At 38.9% G+C, this 22,519-nt stretch overlaps 1 protein-coding gene across 3 annotated transcripts in view; it reads right to left on the bottom strand.

Moving 5' to 3' along the window:
- Kap3 (kinesin associated protein 3) overlaps positions 1–22,519 on the bottom strand; it is a 388,285-nt gene that overhangs the window by 23,765 nt on the left and 342,001 nt on the right. For all 3 annotated transcript variants that reach the window (XM_067144995.2, XM_067144996.2, XM_067144998.2), the window contains one exon: positions 5,170–5,260. In XM_067144995.2, the coding sequence (XP_067001096.1) occupies positions 5,170–5,260 (91 nt within the window). The remainder of the gene's footprint in view (positions 1–5,169; positions 5,261–22,519) is intronic.

Below are 22,519 nucleotides of genomic sequence, written 5' to 3'. Positions count from 1 at the left end.
AGCTGAGTATCAGAACTTCCCCTGTATAACAACTATTCCAAAAAGATTTGACCTACTTTGCAAAACCTGGACAACCCTCAATCGTATCAGGACAGGCCATGGAAAGTGTGCTGACTTCCTCTATAAATTGGGCAAACTTCCCTCCCCGGAATGTAGCTGCGGTGCCCCTAACCAAACAATTCGTCATATAGTGGAACAGTACCCCCTGAGTGCTTATCAGGGCAGCCCAAAAGACTTTCTTGATCCAAATCCTTCATAGACTATTTGCAGAGCTTGATGGTGAAATTGTAACCTACATAGCGTACTGTATATTTAATTTGTGATTGTGTGTTTTTTATATTTAATGCCATACACTAAATAATAATAATTTGCTATTGTGCTTTACGTCGCACCGACACAGTTATGTCTTATGGCGACGATGGGATAGGAAAGGCCTAGGAATGGGAAGGAAGCAGCCGTGGCCTTAAGGTACAGCCCCAGCATCTGCCTGGTGTGAAAATGGGAAACCACGGAAAACCATCTTCAGGGCTGCCGACAGTGGGCCTCGAACCCACTATCTCCCGATTACTGGATAGCCATCTGTTTTCCCACATCCTTCCGCCCTGCCTTAATCCCCCTTCCCCCTTTCCATCCCCGATCTCTCCCCTTGCCCGCCTCTTCCTTTTTCTTTGAATCTCACAACTGTTAGAATGAGGCACACAACAATAGGCCATGCACCACATGCTGCAACGGGAGGTAAGTCTCATATAACCTATGCCACGCTCTCTCCTTCAGTTCATTAATTTTATCTATAATTTATTCAAGTTCATTTCATGGACACCGTAATGAATTGCGAATATATACCAGCCACAAATTAAGAACGTGTTGGTTTTAACCATATCTTTGTGTGCCAACCTGACAATGTCCAACAGCATTTCAGCATGATTTTAACAACAAGCACTACGGGAACATTTTAACGTGATGCTAAGAATTTAGAGCCTAATTTAATTTTGTCATATTTTACTCATAGTTCATCCCAAATTTTTAATGTCAATTGTGTGTTTGTTTTAGTTATCAGATGTATTACATTAAGGCTGATGGTGGCCAGCCAAAGCCGAAATTAGTCCCTAGTTTAGAAATGTAATACAAAGGTTGCATATTATAGGGTTGAAAAGGTGGACCATTACGACATTAGTTTAATAATTATTACTGTGATCACAATTCAATACGGATCAAAACCATGCAGCCACTCACTCACCACTCAGGGTGCAGGAAGACGAAATCCAATCCTTAGACTTTAACGCTACTCTCAAATTGTACCAAGATGGTGAATCGAATAGCCGGGCATGTTGGGTTTGTTGTTTTCGCATGCAGTCGGTATAATTTCATGAAAGTTGAAGATAAATATTAGATTTGTAGTAGAATATAATTATGCGAGTGTATTTATATGAGTCAGTGGACACTTTGGATCTGTAATTAAATGCAGTAATGTGAGAATGTGCTTATTTTGATCGTGTTGTGAACCGGGTTTAAGTCGAACTATGGCAATGCCTCTCATACAACTATTCTTAAGTTTTCTAAGGAACTGAACATTAAGAGAGAAGTGACTATTTTGAATTTGATGACAAAAAAGTAATCTGCATACATCATTTTGATCTTCTGATTCATGCTGTGGTTAACTGTTATCAAGTAGACTACTCACGTTGAAGTTGGCCCATGTTGGTTAAAGACATCAGTGGTTAGAGTCAATAGAGTTTTCTGCATTCATGTCTCCCAATTATATCTTTAATGTCTGAACATTTCACTACTAAGTTTATCATCATTGTGTAAGACATGCGTAAAAGCACAATTTTTTCGCATTAATTTTTGACTGATTTTGCGAGAAGGATACTAATTTTCGCATTATTTCACGAAATAGATATTGCCGTACCGCTTTAATGAAATTCTAAAATTAATCATTAAAGGTTTTATTACTATCACTGATCGTTAATTGTGGAGGTTTAATTGATAGACTGTACTTACCTAGTACATCCTTTTGAAGCCATTTCCGGACTGCAGGGTCGTCTACCTTCTCCAGCGGGATGTTGGCTTTGGGTAGCATCGCTGTTGTTTCGTGAATATTTTTTCACTCTTAGCTTTCTTTTCTAATGAGAGTTCTACTGTTGCCTGCCGTTTCACTGTTCGAGTGCTAAATTTACGTTCTGAATGTTCCTTATTTTCAAAACAATGTTCTGAGACAGCTTTTTCTCCCACTCGATACGAACATTACAAAATTTACACATTAAAATATTGCTTTCCAAAACGTATAAACCTTCACTCGCAAACTGTTTAGCTCTGCAGTGCACCATACCACTTGTCCAGCAACCCATCTTCGCTACTGTCTGTGATCACTTTCTTAATTTTACCTGACCACGAAGCCGGAATACACCAGTCAATTGTGCTGCTTGTAGACGTCATTAGGGATTCCAGGATTGCACAATGCCGTGGAGACAAGCTGGGGTGGGATTACCAGGCACCACAAGAACAACATTCCAAACATTTCGTTTGGTAAGAAGCCTGGAGCCAACCCTGTTTCTTTGATGCCATGATGCCATGTCTTAAGAGATTTTCCAGAACATTAATGATAACAATTTATTTCCTGTTGATGAATCTTTCTTTGCTCTTCTTTTTTTTTCATACATAATCTTGGAACAAAATGTCAAGTTTGTTATTCACTACAGATTTTGCTGCAATATCGCGCTTATCGCGAAATAATTTAATGGCCTTATCGCTTTAATTCGAGAACATAATATCCATATTTTCTTAACCAGAAACATATGATTCATAAAGATATCACAAAATCGCTTCAAAATATTTTTTTTTACCGTTAATGCAAAAAAATCATGCCTCTAGCCATGCGACAAAATATGTTTTAAGACTTTCCAAAAAGGAAAGCTTGGCATCACCCGGGCTGTTAATTGAGTTAGGATCATCATTTCAGGTGTACTCTCCTTCCATTAGGTGCTGAATATATATCCACCATTTCGAAACTAAGGCAACATGTAATGTTTCATAGTTCTCATGAGTGTGAACAATTCTGCACCTTTATTTATTTTTTAACTTTCAAAATGGTGTTATAAATATTATTAAAACAGTTTTTTCATGTATTTCCATCTATCCACTGATGTGATATCTAAGAGCAAATGTTATTTGAGTAAGAAGGCTACTGTATCTCTTATCCCCTTTCTCTACAGAGTCCGATGTGAAGTAAGATGAATCTTCATAGCGATTGTTTACGACTAGATGCCCTTCCTGACATCAACCTCATCTGAGGAGTTAATGAGATGAAATGAATGACTTGATATGTGATAGTAGAAAGGGAGAGGGTGAAAGCTGAAAGCTGGTGCTGGCACATAACAGTAAGGGGTCTGTTTAAGGCTTAAAGCTCCCATCCGATGGACAAATCGCCATCAACAGTGTCATATTCTCTCACTCCATTTGAATACTGTGGAGTGGTTTGAAATTTAATCCAGGCTTTTGGCACAGAATCTAGTGATTAGAAATGGTATACCACCACGTCTCGTACCCTGTCGATCAACATTCTGATGCTGAAATCTTTTTCAACCAACAGGATTCAAACCGGCTAACCACGGTGTCAGACCATACAGCCTTAATGATCTCGGCCACCAGGCGAGCTGTTACTTGACTAAGGTTGTTTGTTCTAGTTTATTATATGTGATGGGTAGTTGCTGGCTAAGTGTTTTCTCGTGTGCAACAGTGATTTTCCTTTTCATGTTAAATTACTGGCGTTGGTATAATATATAATATAATATAATATATAATATATAATATATAATATGTATGTGGTATTTCCATGTTCGCCAATACCAGCAATCCGGCAAGGGAGAAGTCTCAGAAGTAAATCTGGAAACATAGCCTAGCGTCCCAGGGAAAGTTGGACCTAACAGAAGGAGCGAAGCAACAAATTGTATCCATGAAATTTCATTATAAGTGTTGTCCTAAATGAAGATGCATTTACACAAAACAAATTAGCGGTAAATTAATAAATACCATTATTATTACAGAAGTCCGGCTCCATGGCTCTGTGGCCTTTGGTCACAGGGGTCCCGGGTTCGATTCCCGGCAGGGTCAGGAATTTTAACCATCATTGGTTAATTTCGCTGGCAAGGGGGCTGAATGTATGCGTCATCTTCATCATCATTTCATCCTCATCACGGCGCACAGGTCGCCTATGGACGTCAAAGCAAAAGACCTGCACCTGGCTAGCCAAACATTTCTTAGGACACTCCCATCACTAAAAGCCATATGCCATTTCATTTCATTACTAGAGAAATGTAGGTGTACATACTTTGCTATGAATTCTACAACGTCACAGAGCTTCAGTATGTCATTTTACTTTCGTTTGTGAAGTCTTTGATCCCTTAACTTCTTTACTTTTGCACCCATTAGGCCTACTCATTAATAATTATAATTATTGGTCCAGGGATCATGCTATTTTTCTTTCAACAAAAATCATTTTTGTGTTACTTATGATGTAATTTTCACCTCCATTTTCTCATTTGAACTGCCTGAGCTAATCATGATGGACAAAGATATCAAGAATTCACAGGCATAGCAATCTGATTCGTCGGTGCTATCCCTGGACCTCAGGAAGGAAACAAAAGACAGCATAATGAAGCAGAAAGCCAGAGAAGACAGTTGTGTCTACAGCGAAATAGTCGCTCTAGGTACGTATATACATTTCTCTAGTAATAACGGTGTTTATTAATTTACCACTAATTTGACTATTGATTTGCGTGAAAGCAATTATTGTCCTCCATTTAGGACAAAAATTACAATGAAATTTGATCGATCGATTCGTTCATGTAACCGGAACAAAATTATGTACGACAATTTTAAATCTTTTAGTTTTAGAGATAATATTTCATCTACGCTAATCACACTAGATGAAATATCACTGCCTTAAAAACAAAATCTGATCTATATGATATCCTACAGCCAGACTCTCCTCAAGTGCCTTTAATGATGAAGAGAAATTTTGTCCAAATCCAACAGTGCTCACCACATTAAATACAACAGATATAAGCACTACCATTAAACATAAACCAGCATAAACAAAGCAAGAATCAAAGCAAGAGTAGGCCAATTATGAATAAAACAATGCTCAGGAAATAAATAATGATATCTTACCCACTCCTTGGTCTGCTACCAGGTTCAGACGATATCTTGTTGTCATTGATTGGCTGAAGATCTTCAGGTCGGTCCAGTTCAAAATCAGAATCTGCACAGAATGAAAATACTTTAAAGTAATTCAAGCAGAACAATGCTAATGATGATGATAACAGTAGTTACCTGTAGCATATACATACACTTTCCAGTAACACACAATGAAGGTGAAGAAATGACTTTAGCACCTGAAGGTTGGCTTTAAGTGTGGATTATTTATTGCATAACACAGCACTGGATGTGAGGCAATAATGCTTTCCTGCTCTATTGTTGTAGTGTACCCCTTTCATTCACAGGTGTTTGTAGCATGTTTCTGTCATTGTTGTAATCAGTTTTGTGGAATAAACATATACAGTTGAACCTGACTTACGCGTATATCAAGGGGAAGAGAAAAAACTACTTGTAACTCAGAATTACTTAGAAATCAGACTTATGCAATACATCACATATTTACTGAAAAACCAATGGAATAGACCTACATGTGTAAATCCTTGCAAATAATAAATACATTAAGACAGAAAATATTATTTTGAACTTGGCCCGGCCTTAAAGAAATCAGATAGTTTGACTTGTTTCACTTTTCTTGCATTAAGATTATAAACCTCCTTTAGCAAACTTGATAATGCATTCAAAGCATTTTCACTTCAACTTTTCGCACTGATGTAACGCCTACACACTTCGATTGCACTTTAACACTTCACTCAGTTCAGGTGTCAAGATTCAAGTCGTTATCTCCATCTCCAATGTCATTATCGCTTGTAGCTGGTCCATCACATACATCAGCAATAATCTCTGCATCTGGTAGTTCTCCACATACGGCCAGATTGTCATCGAAATGCACAAAAGTATCGAATTCTATTTTTTATACACCCACCGGTAGCGTTAGCTCATTACCAGACAAAACTTCGTCCCCATAATCACATCATAATTAGAGGCAGCCTCTTCTCGTAAGACACCAGTTTTGCAGGAACGGTTGCTGATTGTGGAAGATGACACCTGCTTCCAGGCAGCCGAAATGAAGTTCATGGCTTGTAGCAAATTAATAGAGAGAGGTTCATTTCCTGCATCACTCAGTGTTATTAAATGTTGAACCAGCATTTTTCTATAATGCACTTTGAATTTGCAATGATGCCCAAATCAAGCGGTTGTAGAGCGCTGGTACAGTTAGGAGGGAAAAATTCCATTTGGACATTCTCCAGAACGATTTGAGGTGGACGTACTGCACATCGATCCATAAGATGAAGGATCTTCTTCTGTTTCTTTTTCATTTTAATGTCCAGTTTTTTCAACCACTGTTCCATTGGATTCAACTTCCTTAGGTTTTATTTTCGCACCCTTAAAAACACCTCGGATTCTTCGATTTTCTTATCACAAGTGGAGGAAGTTTGTCAGATCCACCTGCATTGGTGGCGAGAAGTACTGTTACACGAATTTTACTTTTTTCCCCTCCGTGGCATGAGTCACCTTTTTCAGCTAATGTCTTATTAAGAAGGAGATGGTAGAATAGGCCGGTCTCATCACAGTTGTAGATGTTTGGAGCCTGATAATCGCTTACGATACCCGGCAGAACCTCCCCTTTCCAGTGTTGCACCGTGACGTCGTCTGCAGATTTTGAGTCACCGCAAATTGTTCTCCCTGTAATTCCATGACGATATTTATATCCTTGCAACTATCCCGATGAAGCCTTGAAAGCAACAGTGATAATCATCATTTTAGCTAAATCTATCGCCTTTGCCTTCAGCATGTCTGCACTAATTGGTAGAGCTGCAGCCCGCTTTTGCTGGAACCATGTGAAAAGTGCTTTCTCCAAATCTATGTACCATCCTTCTTGCTGACGGCTGCACTTTGGTGATTTTGAACCCAGTTTTAAGAACTCATCCAAAACAGCGTTTCTTTTACTGATGACTGTACATAGCGTGGTATAAGCAATGCCTAAGTCTGAAGCAATTTCAGATTTCGTTTTGTGTGGATTAGCATCCACTTCTCGTATAACTTTTCCCTTTTCTGTTCTCTATGGCTAATCAAAAGCAACTACTATTCAGCAGTAAACACCAGATACCGGCATCGTGGACATTTTATTCTCCGTTGTTCCCACGAAAGAAATTCTCATATTCAAACAAATTTACTGTATTTTCTTTTGTTAACGCACCGAAACCGCCCATTTTGCTTACAATGTACCTTAACCTTTGGCGGCGTGTTAAAAACAACGAAGGCAGAGGAGGAGCGAAGGGGGCTCGTCTTTGTTAAGTCGCCAGTAAGTAAGGGTCAACAATGTCACTCGGCGAAACTCTCTGTTCTGTTTCAGCACCGAAACCCGATCGCTCTATTTCCGCCTACGCCGACAAAGAGGGAACTTCATAAATACAGTAGTTTCTTTTTAAAAAGCACATTCTCATTACAATTACGCAAAACTCAGTTATATTTCACTGGCACTTAATACGTATAACAGCGAATTACGTATAAACGGATTACGTATGAATAAGATTTAATTAACACGCTTTTAAAATATATTTTGCCGGGACCTAAAGGAAATTAAGTACAAATACGAATTACGTAGAACAGGGTTACGTATAAAGCAGGTTTATTATTATTAGGTTCGTTACGACCCCTGAGGATCACGAGCGACTTGTTCGGTACGTCTCCTTTCTTCCCAATACCTCTTCATTCTCTCACTCCTCCTCTTTCTCTCGGCTTCCGTGATCTGAATCTGGATCCTGGTGTCTGTCCATCTGTGACCTTCCACGAGCTTTTTGTATTTGGACCTATCCTGTACTGTCATCAGTGGATATTTTTCCTTTATGCCAATAGTCTCCCAATCTTCTCTGACTCATTACCTCAGTTGTAACAATGCTACCGATATTGCGGTAGCCCAGCTTAATACTTCGGCTTGTGAAGTAACCATGGAGCACATGATAAAGCAGGTTTAACTGTACTTTATATGGGTGCAATATATTAAAATCAAAGTTGCTAAAATCGGCAAAGACATATACTGTTTAAAACAGTGCCTCAAAGATAACCTAACCCAAAAATATTTAAGTGCCAATCTCAACAAATGCAAAAGCACAAGTTGGGAACGAAAAACGCAATCCAAAGTCAACACATTACGTATAAGAAGGGAAATTTAAGTTTCTTTATAAAAAGAAATCTTGTCCCAATGCAAGACTATATGATGCTCATTTAGCAGCTTCTCTTTCTTTAGCCCCATTTGAATGGGATTCTTTCCAAAAGCATGTTAACCTGAGACTATTTCGAATTATTTCAATGAAACATGACACCCTTTGAATAAAAAGCTATTAAATTTGAAAACCAACAATTCGGCACCCGTTTCAAGAAACATTCACACTCCACAACTGCCCCCATTATTGCCTAGCTAAGCCCAGCCAGTGAGCGAGAGATCCCGAGGTGGACCGTTCGTTCATGGCTATCGCTTTCTAGAGGCATTTGAGAGAAAAGGGGTTGATGACCAGGCAAATATAATAAATTTTAAAACAACACTGACATTAATTGACATAAGCATATCACAAAAAAAATATCCTTGATGGTTTTTGTTTACAATGAACTTTCATAATATTTTTATTCTTCCGCAGTGTTTGAGTATCACACGTATTTCTCGACCTCCAGCCTTATTGTTCTGGAATGAAAATCAAAGAAAAATTAGGCCTCTACCACCTTTTAAAATTAAAATATATGGCTGAAAGAATTCAAAATCTTAACAAAGGGTTTTTACAAAATAATTAGACAGCTGTCTCGCTGATAGTTCCATAACAAAAGTAGTTAAAAGTGTCATGAATTTACAGCAGTCTCAACATGTGGTTTAAGCTGAATTCTAATAAATTTTAACGTCTAAAGTATATGACACTAGTCAATTACACCAGTATAAGCTTTAATACAAATCAAAATTAATTTCAAAATTTCATAATTAATTAATTAATTAATTAATTAATTATTATTAATCTCTATCCTTATTTGATTAACATGTTCTTTACCATCACACGATCGTGTTTCTAATTAATGTATCTCACTGCATTATCCACATGGCAATTATCATTTACATTTTAAATAATTATTCTCCAATTAATGATTGTGACTCACTGTCACCAGAATTCAAGATAACTATGCCGTTTGTGAACATTTAATTCTGACATTTGCATGGCATTCACATTTTAAATTAATTTAAAATGTTTCAAAATTTGAATATAAATGTGTTGGAAAATTTTGTTATCCACATGTGAGCTAATTAAATAATAATTTACTTTACAAATCGTTTGCCTTTGCGAAAATAACAAGATGATCTTTCCTTTTAAATCACACTAATCAACAAAATAAAATCCTTTTCTAGTCTTCCTCGACTTAAACTTATTAAATTTTCCCTTAAGGGTGCAAAAATAACTTCTGAAGGTGGCACACAACGATGAACGTAATCTGCGTCGCCACAAGTACACGACCAGATAAAATCAAATGGAACAATCAAGATACATGGAAAATACTCGTATTTACACACACACACACACACACACACGCGCGCGCGCGCGCGTACTTTTATATACATTATTTACATCGAATCCTGCCCTTATAAGTTTATTCTTTAATTTTAATAATGGCCATGTCAACATTCAATAGAAGATAAATTTGTGTACGGAAATTACTCTTTCATCAATAGTGACTAGTGATCGAAATTAGGGATATCACTTGGGTTGAAATATTCTTCTCACAACGATGGAGATTCATCTAAATTGTTGAAATATAATTGAAGATTCCAATAAAATCCATAATCACTACCATCACATGGGTTACAAATCGCAACTATCGCGTCCGTGAGCCTTGATAGCATTATTATTATTCCCTATCCGTGAAATACACACGCAACACGTGCTCCACTTACAAAAAGTTCCCTTGTGCTCCCAATGACACAAGAACAAGTCAATCATCACAAATAAATTATCCAATTGCTCAATTACATAATTAACATCCCGCAGGATTTGCCATATTCCAGACACTTCATGAACAGAGCACATTAAATCTCACATATAAGGAATCTAAGATAATTTATAGCTCACAAGCGTTTAATTCTCTTTTTACCCGATCTTTAGTTAATTTTATTATTACTCAAGTGATTATTACATCTATCAATCCTCATGAAATATCGTAAAATTAGATGACTCGATCCTAAAGAATACAAGTGATCTTAAAAAGACACTAGGTTCGGCCCTATCTCACTACGGAGTATTGAAAGGTGGATCCTTCCTTATAAAATTGTACATCTTCCTATCTCACAAGTTGTACACATAAATTCAAGTCCGATTAATTTCAATATTACAAAGAAATAAGGTTTATCGCGTGGTCAGTGATTTTTAGATACCTAACTCATATGCATGGGAAATCATTCAAAGACAGACTACACATCCAATCTAATAGGTTCCAAATTTCATTCACACACGACACTTGTCTACCATGACACCTCAAGAAATGGAAAAATGAAATGTTTCTAACTACAACAAAACTAATAGATCTACGATTTAAAGAAGAAAGACCTCTAGTTTTACAAAGATGAGACAGAAATAAAATTATTAATTTCCAAAGTAGTCCGACTTACAATGTTTCTCGATTCATACAAAAATTCTTAGCCAAATATTATAGGGCCTACATATTATAACAGAACCTCTGTCAAAAATTCCGCAGAATTTAGTAACATCACAAATAAACTCAAATTAAATCCTAATCATACTATGCACTCGTTCGATTCCGAATATGTACACCAACATCCCCATAGCTGAAACCATTAACCTACGTAGTTAAAAACAGCCTAAATAAACGTAACCTTTTAAGTAAACTTGAAATAGAAGAATTTTTACATATTTTGAAGTTTGTTCTCAATAATAATTATTTTACATTTAATAACACAATTTATCTGCAAAACGGACTCCCTATGGGATCCCCTATTTCTGGAATTTTGGCAGAAATGTATAAAGACAATCTGGAAAAAAACAAGATACTCAATTTCCCATGTCAAGATGTGTCGATGACATTTTCACCATCACTGATCAACGTATCACTGACAGTACAGCCCTCCTCAATAAGCTAAATACTTGTGACCCCTACATAAAATTTACAGTTGAATCTGAAACAGATAGATCCTTAAATTTTCTAGATCTTAAAATTTATTATTATTATTATTATTTTTTATTTATTTATTTATTTTTTTTTTTATTTTTTTTTTTTGCTAATTGCTTTACGTCGCACCGACACAGATAGGTCTTATGGCGACGATGGGACAGGAAAGGGCTAGGAATGGGAAGGAAGCGGCCGTGGCCTTAATTAAGGTACATTAAGGCCACGGCCGCTTCCTTCCCATTCCTAGCCCTTTCCTGTCCCATCGTCGCCATAAGACCTATCTGTGTCGGTGCGACGTAAAGCAACTAGCAAAAAAAATTTAAGGTACAGCCCCAGCATTTGCCTGGTGTGAAAATGGGAAACCACAGAAAACCATTTTCAGGGCTGCCGACAGTGGGGTTCGAACCTACTATCTCCCGAATACTGGATACTGGCCGCAATATCGAGCTCAGTGATCTTAAAATTAGGGGAAGCGACAACCATCTAAAATTTGAAATCTTCAGGAAACCCACCCAGACAGCTAACATGATCAGACAGGATTCACTGCACCCTGGCTCCCACAAAAGGGCCTCTTTTTATAGCATGACATATAGAGCCTTGAACATTCCCATGTCCAAGAAAGCTTATAAGAAGGAAATTAACACCATCCACACTTTAGCAAACTTCAATGGATTCAACAGTATTTTCACTAACAGAATTTTTAATAAGATTAAGAATAAACCCACCAGCACACTTTAAAAACAAAAGAAAGAGAATAGGTACTGACTTTGTCACCTTCACTTTCAACAGCAACAACATATACCAAATCTCAAACATTTTCAGAAAACAGAACATCATTGTCGCCTTTAGAACCAACAACATTACCTCTAAACTTTTATATAACACACACACACTTAACAAATCCGACAAATTTTTGCAATCAGGGGTCTACAAATTGACGCGTAACCAATGCAACGCCAGCTATATTGGGCAAACGGGGACTAAATTTCATATCCGCTACAAAGAACTTGTTACTGCAGCTAAATACAAAAGATTTTCCACTATGAATGAAGACATGAAAGATTACAATCGCTCATTCTCCACAATAGATCCTACATATAACCAAAAAGGGAACTTCATTAAATATCTTTGAAAACATTTACATAAACATCAAATCCCATCCATAATCTTAAAAAACTAATATCCTTGTTGACACAATTATCGAGAAAGATTTTAAGCAAAGCTCAAATCTATCACAACACGCATTACTGGTCTGTCCTCCCATACTTCCACTCACTCTCCCTCCCTCATCCGCCGTTTCTCCCACCCAACGCAACATCAGTGTGGAGGTCAACACCACCTAAACCTGACCCACACAAGCATGGGGCTGGAGGAAAGAGGACGTGAGTAATATTTTGCGTATCCTCTACTCATACTCGGCTTTTCATTTCCACTTTCAGATCCTGGCTTTACTAGTGTTTCTCTGTGATGCATTACGACGGAACTTATATAAACTTCACTCCGTTTCACATTCAACTGTCTTCACTAGTTCTCCAGCTATGTAATATTGTACTAAATACACTTGAACTATCAATTTATTTTGTCCAAGTTTGATTCCATGTACATTTCAACAGTTTTCCATTGTACTTGTAGAATATATTTTTAATAGTGAAGCTATGTACATTTTAACGTAAACTCCCATTACATTTGTCAACTGTGTTTTATCTCAGATTTTTATGTACACTAGAGTCCCGTTAATCCGAAATTTATAGTTATGAATTTCATTTGGTTCCGTATTGAAGTGGGATTACAGTATTTAAAATTATTTCAAGGTCCACCTATTCAATACAATGACGTTTTATTGTGATTCAATCACATGTCAAATGGTCAAATAGTACTAGTTTCGAGATCTATGTGCCATCATCAGCCTTAAGTGCAAATTAAACAATTATATACACATTCTTAAAACATCTAAAATACATTATAAGACATTATAAAATACATTACTGTAATAATACACGAGATAAGTTAAAATTAGGTTACAAGTGATTGCTGTGATATAAAATTCTTAAAATTCCAGCAGTTCGTTATATAGTCCAGTCTGTGTACATCTGCGATAAGTGAATTTGTGCTGTTATATGCTGTCTATGTGAGCGTCACTTATTCACTTTATAGTAGGTGGTTCCGGGGAAGTTTATTTTGATCACGTAAGATCGTGATATAAATAAAGATGAATGCCCACTTCAGTTTAAACCTTCAGGAGAAATTAGCCCAGTAGGATGTTGGAAGCAATGTATGGAAGTTACTAAAATCATTAGAAACATTGAATGATAATTGACTCACCTTGAGCAGCATGTTGAATGTGTTTGTTACACAGACGGAGCCGGACGATGTGTGTGTGCAGCAGTATAGGAGGCGAGGGGAAGGAAGGAGGCGGAGCACCTGTGGGGGAATGGAACTAAGGCGGGGCGGAAGGATGGGGTAGTGGGGGTAATTGAACTGTTTTTCGATAGTTTGGTATTTTTAAGCCAATTGATTAAAAGATCGAAAAGGATATTGGGTTTCTCATAAATTTCATTTAAATTATAATTGGGGTTGAAGTACTGATCGCAGTTAATGTAACAACCTTCAATAATATTCATGATGGGTCCCTTATTTGCTGTTTGGAGAACTTCCATATCATGTTCAATGTCGGTAAATTTGTGATTCGAGTCGTCCATATGTAGACCCATGGTGGAGAACTTATTGTGCCCCATCGCGTTGACATGTTCTGAATATCTAATTATGAAGTTACGTCCTGTTTGAACCACGCAAGAGCTGCTGCATTCATTACATTTTAGTCTATATATTCCAGATTTGGAGTAGATATTGGGGGTATGGATTGATGCAGAGTAGTGTAAAATTTCGGAGGTTTTATTGTTAGTTTTGAATAAAATTCTTATATTGTGTTTCCGGAAAAGGTTGGTGATTTTGTGGACGTCGTTATTGTAAGTGAAGGTGGTTGAAATAGGAGTTTTTTCTTTTTCGAGTTTGGTTTTAGGTCGGTACCTGTATTTGTTTATGATTTGTTCTATAAACGGCCTGTTGTACCCATTGAACTTGGCAATTGCCCATTCGGGCAAGAAAAAGAAAAAACTCCTATTTCAACCACCTTCACTTACAATAACGACATCCACAAAATCACCAACCTTTTCCGGAAACACAATATAAGAATTTTATTCAAAACTAACAATAAAACCTCCGAAATTTTACACTAGTCTGCATCAATCAATACCCCCAATATCTACTCCAAATCTGGAATATATAGACTAAAATGTAATGAATGCAGCAGCTCTTATGTGGGTCAAACAAGACGTAACTTCATAATTAGATATTCAGAACATGTCAACGTGATGAGGTACAATAAGTTCTCCATCATGGGTCTACATATGCATGACACTAATCACAAATTTACCGACATTGAACATGATATGGAAGTTCTCCAAACAGCAAATAAGAGACCCATCATGAATATTATTGAAGGTTGTCATATTAACTGCGATCAATCCTTCAACCCTAATTATAATTTAAACAAAATTTACGAGAAACCCAATATCCTTTTCGATCTTTTAATCAATTGGCTTAAAAATACCAAACTATTGAAAAACAGTTCAATTTTCCAAGTAATCCGCAATACACACTTCCGTCAATTACCCCCACTACCCCATCCTTCCGCCCACCTTAGTTCCATTCCCCTGCAGGTGCTCCGCCTCCTTCCTTCCCCTCGCTTCCTTTACTGCTGCACACACACATCGTCCGGCTCCGTCTGTGTAACAAACACATTCAACATGCTGCTCAAGGTGAGTCAGTTATCATTCAATGATTCTAATGATTCTAGTAACTTCCATACATTGCTTCCAACATCCTACTGGGCTAATTTCTCCTGCAGTTTTAATTGAAGTGGGCATTCATCTTTATTTACATCACGATCTTACATGACCAAAATAAACTTCCCCGGAACCACCTACTATAAAGTGAATAAGTGACGCTCACGTAGACAGCATATAACAGCACAAATTCACTTATCACAGATGTACACAGACTGGACCATATAACGAACTGCCGGAATTTTAAGAATTTTATATCATAGCAATCACTTGTAACTGTGACCGTACCGGCACAATTAGTATTTATTTCAAGTGATATGCTTGGTAAGGAAGCTGGCAGCAAGCTTTCTTTGTGTGGATGCTGGGGGTATCGTCAGGTTGTGCAATACGAAGCCCGCCAGAGAGGCGCCTTCACCCGCCCACTGGGTGGCTTAAGGAATCCCCGAGCTAGGCACACGTCATAGAAGAAGCAGGAGAAGAACACCATTTAGCGACTCCATATTGGAAAACATCTGCCAGCGTACAGCGATGCCAGAGCGATCGGGCTAAATTTAATGCATTTTTGGCGTAAATAAGACTTGATTAACAAAACTGCACCTGTTAGAGGAGTGTGCTGAATTTTGGTGGAATTATAAAGTCAAGAGTTCTGATAGAAAATACTCTCCAAGCGAAAGGCGTTGGTAAACAAGTTATATAAGACCCATAGCGTACGGACGCCATGGCTGAAACCAGATGATGCCTTTGGGGATTCCCTATTTCCCCTCCAAGCTGATTAATTAATTACTGCAGATCCGCCGAACATATTCAACTCCGCATATCATAGCGTCCTTGTGCATATCCAAGTCACACAGTCTAGCGTATTGCTAATTTCGACAGGCTGGCTTATCCAGGAAAGGCCAGAATCAGAGTGGGGGTAGGACACGCTAGCCGCCCCTATTCCCGGTTTGGCTATAAGTTGTTGCAGTTTCTCGGGGGTGTGAGTAGTCGAGAACGAGCTTCAGAAGGTGGAACTACGTGCGGTCCGCGAGCGAGGTCCACCTCTTTTTTTTGTTTGAATAACTGACACAAAGAAACGGGAGTGAAGTTTTAAAAGTGTTTTCCAGTGTGCAGTGATAGTAGGAAATGTAACTATATGACAGAGGTATTTGTGCGACATCCGATCGCGAAGTAAACTCTGAATATTTGTCATTATGTCTTAGGTAGTGACTGTAAAAGGCTAATGTCTGTAGCAGTAAGGGAGCTCAGTTTCGAGGAGTCTAACTTTGGGATTTGGTAAACTTTGTTTCAAAGAAAATCAGATCGTGTGAAGAAATACTATCAGTTAAATCCATGTAACATTGAGAGCAGGATTTCCGGAACAGATTATAACACAAGTAAAGGGGAATGATAAGTACAGGATCTGATTTAATCGAGATAAGAAAGTAAGAAAAGGACGGTTGATATAAGTCACGGACGTAGGAGGCGATAGACTTGGGAAGGAGGAAACCACAAATCACAGCTTGCCTGATTTAACGAAATAGACTAGCTGAGATATCCATAACAATTAGCATCACGTAACTAGTATCGCTCTAGAACGATAGAGGGGAAGTTGGATGGTGTCGAGTGATCAACAAGTGTGCAAGATTGTGTGAATATAATTGCAGTGATTTGTTCACCAGGAAGATGGATTACTCCAGCAAGGTCATCACACGCCTAGAACCAAGGACTGCACGAGCCGGCGACATGGAGTGAGCACCGATGGCAGGCCCCTGAAAACTTCGGACGGGGGCCAGAAAAACATCATAAACTGTTGAGTATTGAGCTAATTTCTTCCAATGTTAGTATTTCCCCTTGTAAATAAAGTTACTGTAAAGATAGGGTTAATGATGAGGTAATTGATAGGTTAATTACCTGGAGTGGTCGGATGACCCTTGTTTAATTTGTTTTTTGTAAGTAGATATGGGAAGGAAGTGAACCAGGAAGGATGTATAGAGTTTGGGACCCCTTTTAGCGGATGCATGCGCACGCTATACTATATTTTTTTTGTTATGAGTGCTGAGAAGGATTTAAGGGGGAAAATAAATAGAAAATTGAACAGGTTAATGCCATAATTTCATCTGCGTGACTACATAATGCGAGCATGGATTAGTAGGTGTCAGTATCATTAACATGTACCTATACAGAAGTTAATGTGGGATAGTGACAGCACTCAAGTCATAAAAGTAGAGACAGTAGTTAGTTTTTGCATGCTAGTGTATAAGTTTGGCTGTAACTGAAGACGTTCGAGAAAAGACGTGCCATATGGCGCCCAACGTGTTGGCATTTTCGGCATTTTCGGCATTTGCGTGTAGGCATTTTCGGCATTTTTCGGTAGGTATTTTCGGATTTTAATGTTTTCTTTTATTGGGCGCATGGCACATATGCCTAAGTTAAAATGGATAGGAATGGCCAATTATGACAAGGAACTGATTTAGTTCATACTTGGATGCACGTAATTGGACCAGTAGTTAAATCTGAATGACTAAGTAAATAATAAATGTTAATTTGAGGAATTTTTTCGGTATGTCGTGGTTATTATTATTATCATGGCAATTACCATGACGGTCATTCAAAGCAATGGACGTACCCGGAAGGTAAATAAGGATTCAATCGAGTCCAGGAAACAATGAAATGATTTTCCAGAATCTGGGGAAAAGTGAATATCGATACCCTTCAGGTAATCGTATTCGCGGGTATGAGTCGGAAGGTACTGTTTGATGTAGGCCTCATTGCTAGTAGTGAATGTTATTTACATATTAAGGTAGATTTCTCGTGATTTAGCAAGGGTAACCTCAGGCCCTTGAGCTGATTATGAAATGGCAATAAATTAGGTTTCAGACGGAAAGTCTTGGGACGGTATGACCTATTGTATCGGGTGTATCTGCCTCAATGCTTGACGGATGACCTGTTTTATTGGCATATACCACCTGTGTTGGTAATTTAATGCGCGCGTGATTAATTTATTCAAAATTGATTATTGATGAAAAAGGCTATGTTTTTAAAATCGTGATTTTGCTCTCGGTGAAATAGGGGTGTACAGGTTAGGCAACTTCGAGTTCGCCGTATTTGAGGCGATGTTTTGGAAGTAATGTTTTAATTTAAAAAAAAAAAAAAAAAAAAAAAAAAAAAATTCGAAGTTGAACGGGGGGAACGCATTCTTGAACGAACATTGTTTTGTGTGTCTATCAACCCGAGGTCCAAGGTCCGAAGGTGAAGGGGGTCTCATTTTTAATGAAAACAGTTGTATTACGATGGATATGGAAGTAGTCAGGGAACTCTTACGGGAGTTGCGCGAGGACATGCAGGGTATGAAGGAACTGATGCGGGAAAATAATGAGGAGATGCAGGAAAAACTGAATCAAAATAATGAGGAGATGCAGGCAAAACTGAATAAGAATAGTGAGGATATTCGGGATAATCTAACGGAAAAACTGAATCAAACGAGTGAAAATATTCAGGACAATTTAACGGAAAAACTGAATCAATCTAGTGAGGATATTCAGGAAAAGATGACGGGAAAACTGAGTCAGGCTATTGGAAACGTTCAGGAAAACATCAAAGAAATGATAGACCAGGTGCAGACAGAGTGCAAGGTAGGAAGGGAAGAAATAAATAAGCGATTAGAGCGAATCGATGAGCGGCAGGACGAATTGGTCGAACAATTGAGAGTCGATCGGGAACGCTGCATTAAGATAACCGAACGCTTAGAAGAACGAGTAGGGAGCGTAGAGGCAAAGCAGGAGGAGATCAGTAAGACCATGGATACGGCAATTGAACGCATTGACTGTGTTGAGGCTCGAAGCACAAGTGTCGCGGAGCAGTTAGACGAACACATGAAGGCGACAGTCGAATACCAAGAGAATCAGCGTAGGGAAACTGAGGCAATAACTCGGGAAATATCCCAAACCCAGATGAAGCTGAATGACGTACGCCATAAAGCCGAAGCGTTACGACAGGAGTTTACCGACGCGATCGAACTGCGTGTAGCAGAAGAAAGAGAGATAACGTCCGTAAACATTACCGCGATCCGGGAAGAAATCGACAAGAGGGACGATAAACTTTCAGATAGGATCGAGGACTGGTCACATAGAACTCAGAAGGTCAAGCTCAAAGTAGACACCCACGACGCCATAATTCAGGAATTAAAGGAAGAGTTCGGGAAAATTAAAGTAGGGAAGGATTTTCCGGAAGTTGGGAAGGAATTTAGCCCAATGAAACCAATAGAGGAAGCTGGGCGTGTGCAAGAGAGGCAAGAGCGGACGGCTGGTATAGTCCTTTTGAAGAGGAAAATTAACGAGGAGGCGAACATGACTGATTTAGCTAACGGGAAAGTTCAAGCTCAATGGTCCAGACAGCAAATTAGTGCTGACTCTAAGGAGCATTTAAATAAGTCTGCTGGTAAGAATATTGGCCGAACGAAGAAACGCAGGAAAGGTACGTCACGGATGACGAGAGGAGGTTTTTCCAGCCTACACCGAGGTTCGTACGGCAAACCGAGATGGCGAAGAAGAAGAAAGAAGCGACTTTCCGGAATTCAAACGAGGCAGCCATCAATACGGCATGCGAGACTAAACGACAGACCGCGGAAGAGGGAAGACCGATACCATTGTGGCAAATCCAGCAGGAAGAGAAAGAAGAAAAATGAAGGTTTGAACTTGGTGTTCATAGAAGTCGAGCCCGGGATGGTTTGTTAGATCCCAGGGTACTGAGTATCGTTATCGAAGAAAATGAGAGGACAAGCAAGACCAGTAGTGAGCAATGGTCTAACACCTACTGTACAATACATTCCATGGTAAATAGTATATAAATACATTTAATAGACTTTGAGGTCATGGACCAACGAAAACCATTGAACATGAGAATAAATTGGCTTCGAAAGGGTTTTGAAGAGAAATGGAATAAATTACATTTAAAGTTACATCATCCTCCAGGAAGCAGCAGAATAGACGCCAATCAGGTAGACGAGAACGCCGAAGAAGAGGAAGAGGATCTAGAGAGAGACGAAGATGAGGATCCAGGGGACGAAGAAGGAGATGGTGAAGAAGATCCAGCAGTCCATGTAATGACGGTGGAGGAACGAGATGATTTGAGTGACCAGAGTTGTGAGGAGTGCGTAGAGCTGTACCAGAGACGCGACATTATGGCACGAGTATGTTTCTTGCTCCAGAGAGAAAATGCCCAGTTGAGGTTGGAATCGCAGAAACTTAGAGCAGCTAAAGAAGATTGATCTTAGGACGGATTGAGTAGTAATTATTCAAGAAATTCGCAACTCCGTTTCAAATTTCTTGAAACCAACGGAGGGGCAGATGTGACCGTACCGGCACAATTAGTATTTATTTCAAGTGATATGCTTGGTAAGGAAGCTGGCAGCAAGCTTTCTTTGTGTGGATGCTGGGGGTATCGTCAGGTTGTGCAATACGAAGCCCGCCAGAGAGGCGCCTTCACCCGCCCACTGGGTGGCTTAAGGAATCCCCGAGCTAGGCACACGTCATAGAAGAAGCAGGAGAAGAACACCATTTAGCGACTCCATATTGGAAAACATCTGCCAGCGTACAGCGATGCCAGAGCGATCGGGCTAAATTTAATGCATTTTTGGCGTAAATAAGACTTGATTAACAAAACTGCACCTGTTAGAGGAGTGTGCTGAATTTTGGTGGAATTATAAAGTCAAGAGTTCTGATAGAAAATACTCTCCAAGCGAAAGGCGTTGGTAAACAAGTTATATAAGACCCATAGCGTACGGACGCCATGGCTGAAACCAGATGCCTTTGGGGATTCCCTATTTCCCCTCCAAGCTGATTAATTAATTACTGCAGATCCGCCGAACATATTCAACTCCGCATATCATAGCGTCCTTGTGCATATCCAAGTCACACAGTCTAGCGTATTGCTAATTTCGACAGGCTGGCTTATCCAGGAAAGGCCAGAATCAGAGTGGGGGTAGGACACGCTAGCCGCCCCTATTCCCGGTTTGGCTATAAGTTGTTGCAGTTTCTCGGGGGTGTGAGTAGTCGAGAACGAGCTTCAGAAGGTGGAACTACGTGCGGTCCGCGAGCGAGGTCCACCTCTTTTTTTTGTTTGAATAACTGACACAAAGAAACGGGAGTGAAGTTTTAAAAGTGTTTTCCAGTGTGCAGTGATAGTAGGAAATGTAACTATATGACAGAGGTATTTGTGCGACATCCGATCGCGAAGTAAACTCTGAATATTTGTCATTATGTCTTAGGTAGTGACTGTAAAAGGCTAATGTCTGTAGCAGTAAGGGAGCTCAGTTTCGAGGAGTCTAACTTTGGGATTTGGTAAACTTTGTTTCAAAGAAAATCAGATCGTGTGAAGAAATACTATCAGTTAAATCCATGTAACATTGAGAGCAGGATTTCCGGAACAGATTATAACACAAGTAAAGGGGAATGATAAGTACAGGATCTGATTTAATCGAGATAAGAAAGTAAGAAAAGGACGGTTGATATAAGTCACGGACGTAGGAGGCGATAGACTTGGGAAGGAGGAAACCACAAATCACAGCTTGCCTGATTTAACGAAATAGACTAGCTGAGATATCCATAACAATTAGCATCACGTAACTAGTATCGCTCTAGAACGATAGAGGGGAAGTTGGATGGTGTCGAGTGATCAACAAGTGTGCAAGATTGTGTGAATATAATTGCAGTGATTTGTTCACCAGGAAGATGGATTACTCCAGCAAGGTCATCACACGCCTAGAACCAAGGACTGCACGAGCCGGCGACATGGAGTGAGCACCGATGGCAGGCCCCTGAAAACTTCGGACGGGGGCCAGAAAAACATCATAAACTGTTGAGTATTGAGCTAATTTCTTCCAATGTTAGTATTTCCCCTTGTAAATAAAGTTACTGTAAAGATAGGGTTAATGATGAGGTAATTGATAGGTTAATTACCTGGAGTGGTCGGATGACCCTTGTTTAATTTGTTTTTTGTAAGTAGATATGGGAAGGAAGTGAACCAGGAAGGATGTATAGAGTTTGGGACCCCTTTTAGCGGATGCATGCGCACGCTATACTATATTTTTTTTGTTATGAGTGCTGAGAAGGATTTAAGGGGGAAAATAAATAGAAAATTGAACAGGTTAATGCCATAATTTCATCTGCGTGACTACATAATGCGAGCATGGATTAGTAGGTGTCAGTATCATTAACATGTACCTATACAGAAGTTAATGTGGGATAGTGACAGCACTCAAGTCATAAAAGTAGAGACAGTAGTTAGTTTTTGCATGCTAGTGTATAAGTTTGGCTGTAACTGAAGACGTTCGAGAAAAGACGTGCGGAGGTTCAAACCTGGCCCACCCTACACATTAGCTA

The sequence above is a fragment of the Anabrus simplex genome, chromosome 4 (assembly GCF_040414725.1).
Source record: "Anabrus simplex isolate iqAnaSimp1 chromosome 4, ASM4041472v1, whole genome shotgun sequence".
In the NCBI taxonomy this organism is placed as follows: Eukaryota; Metazoa; Arthropoda; class Insecta; order Orthoptera; family Tettigoniidae; genus Anabrus; species Anabrus simplex.
Note: the sequence above shows the minus strand (reverse complement) of the source record. Positions and strands in the feature narration are given on the sequence as shown.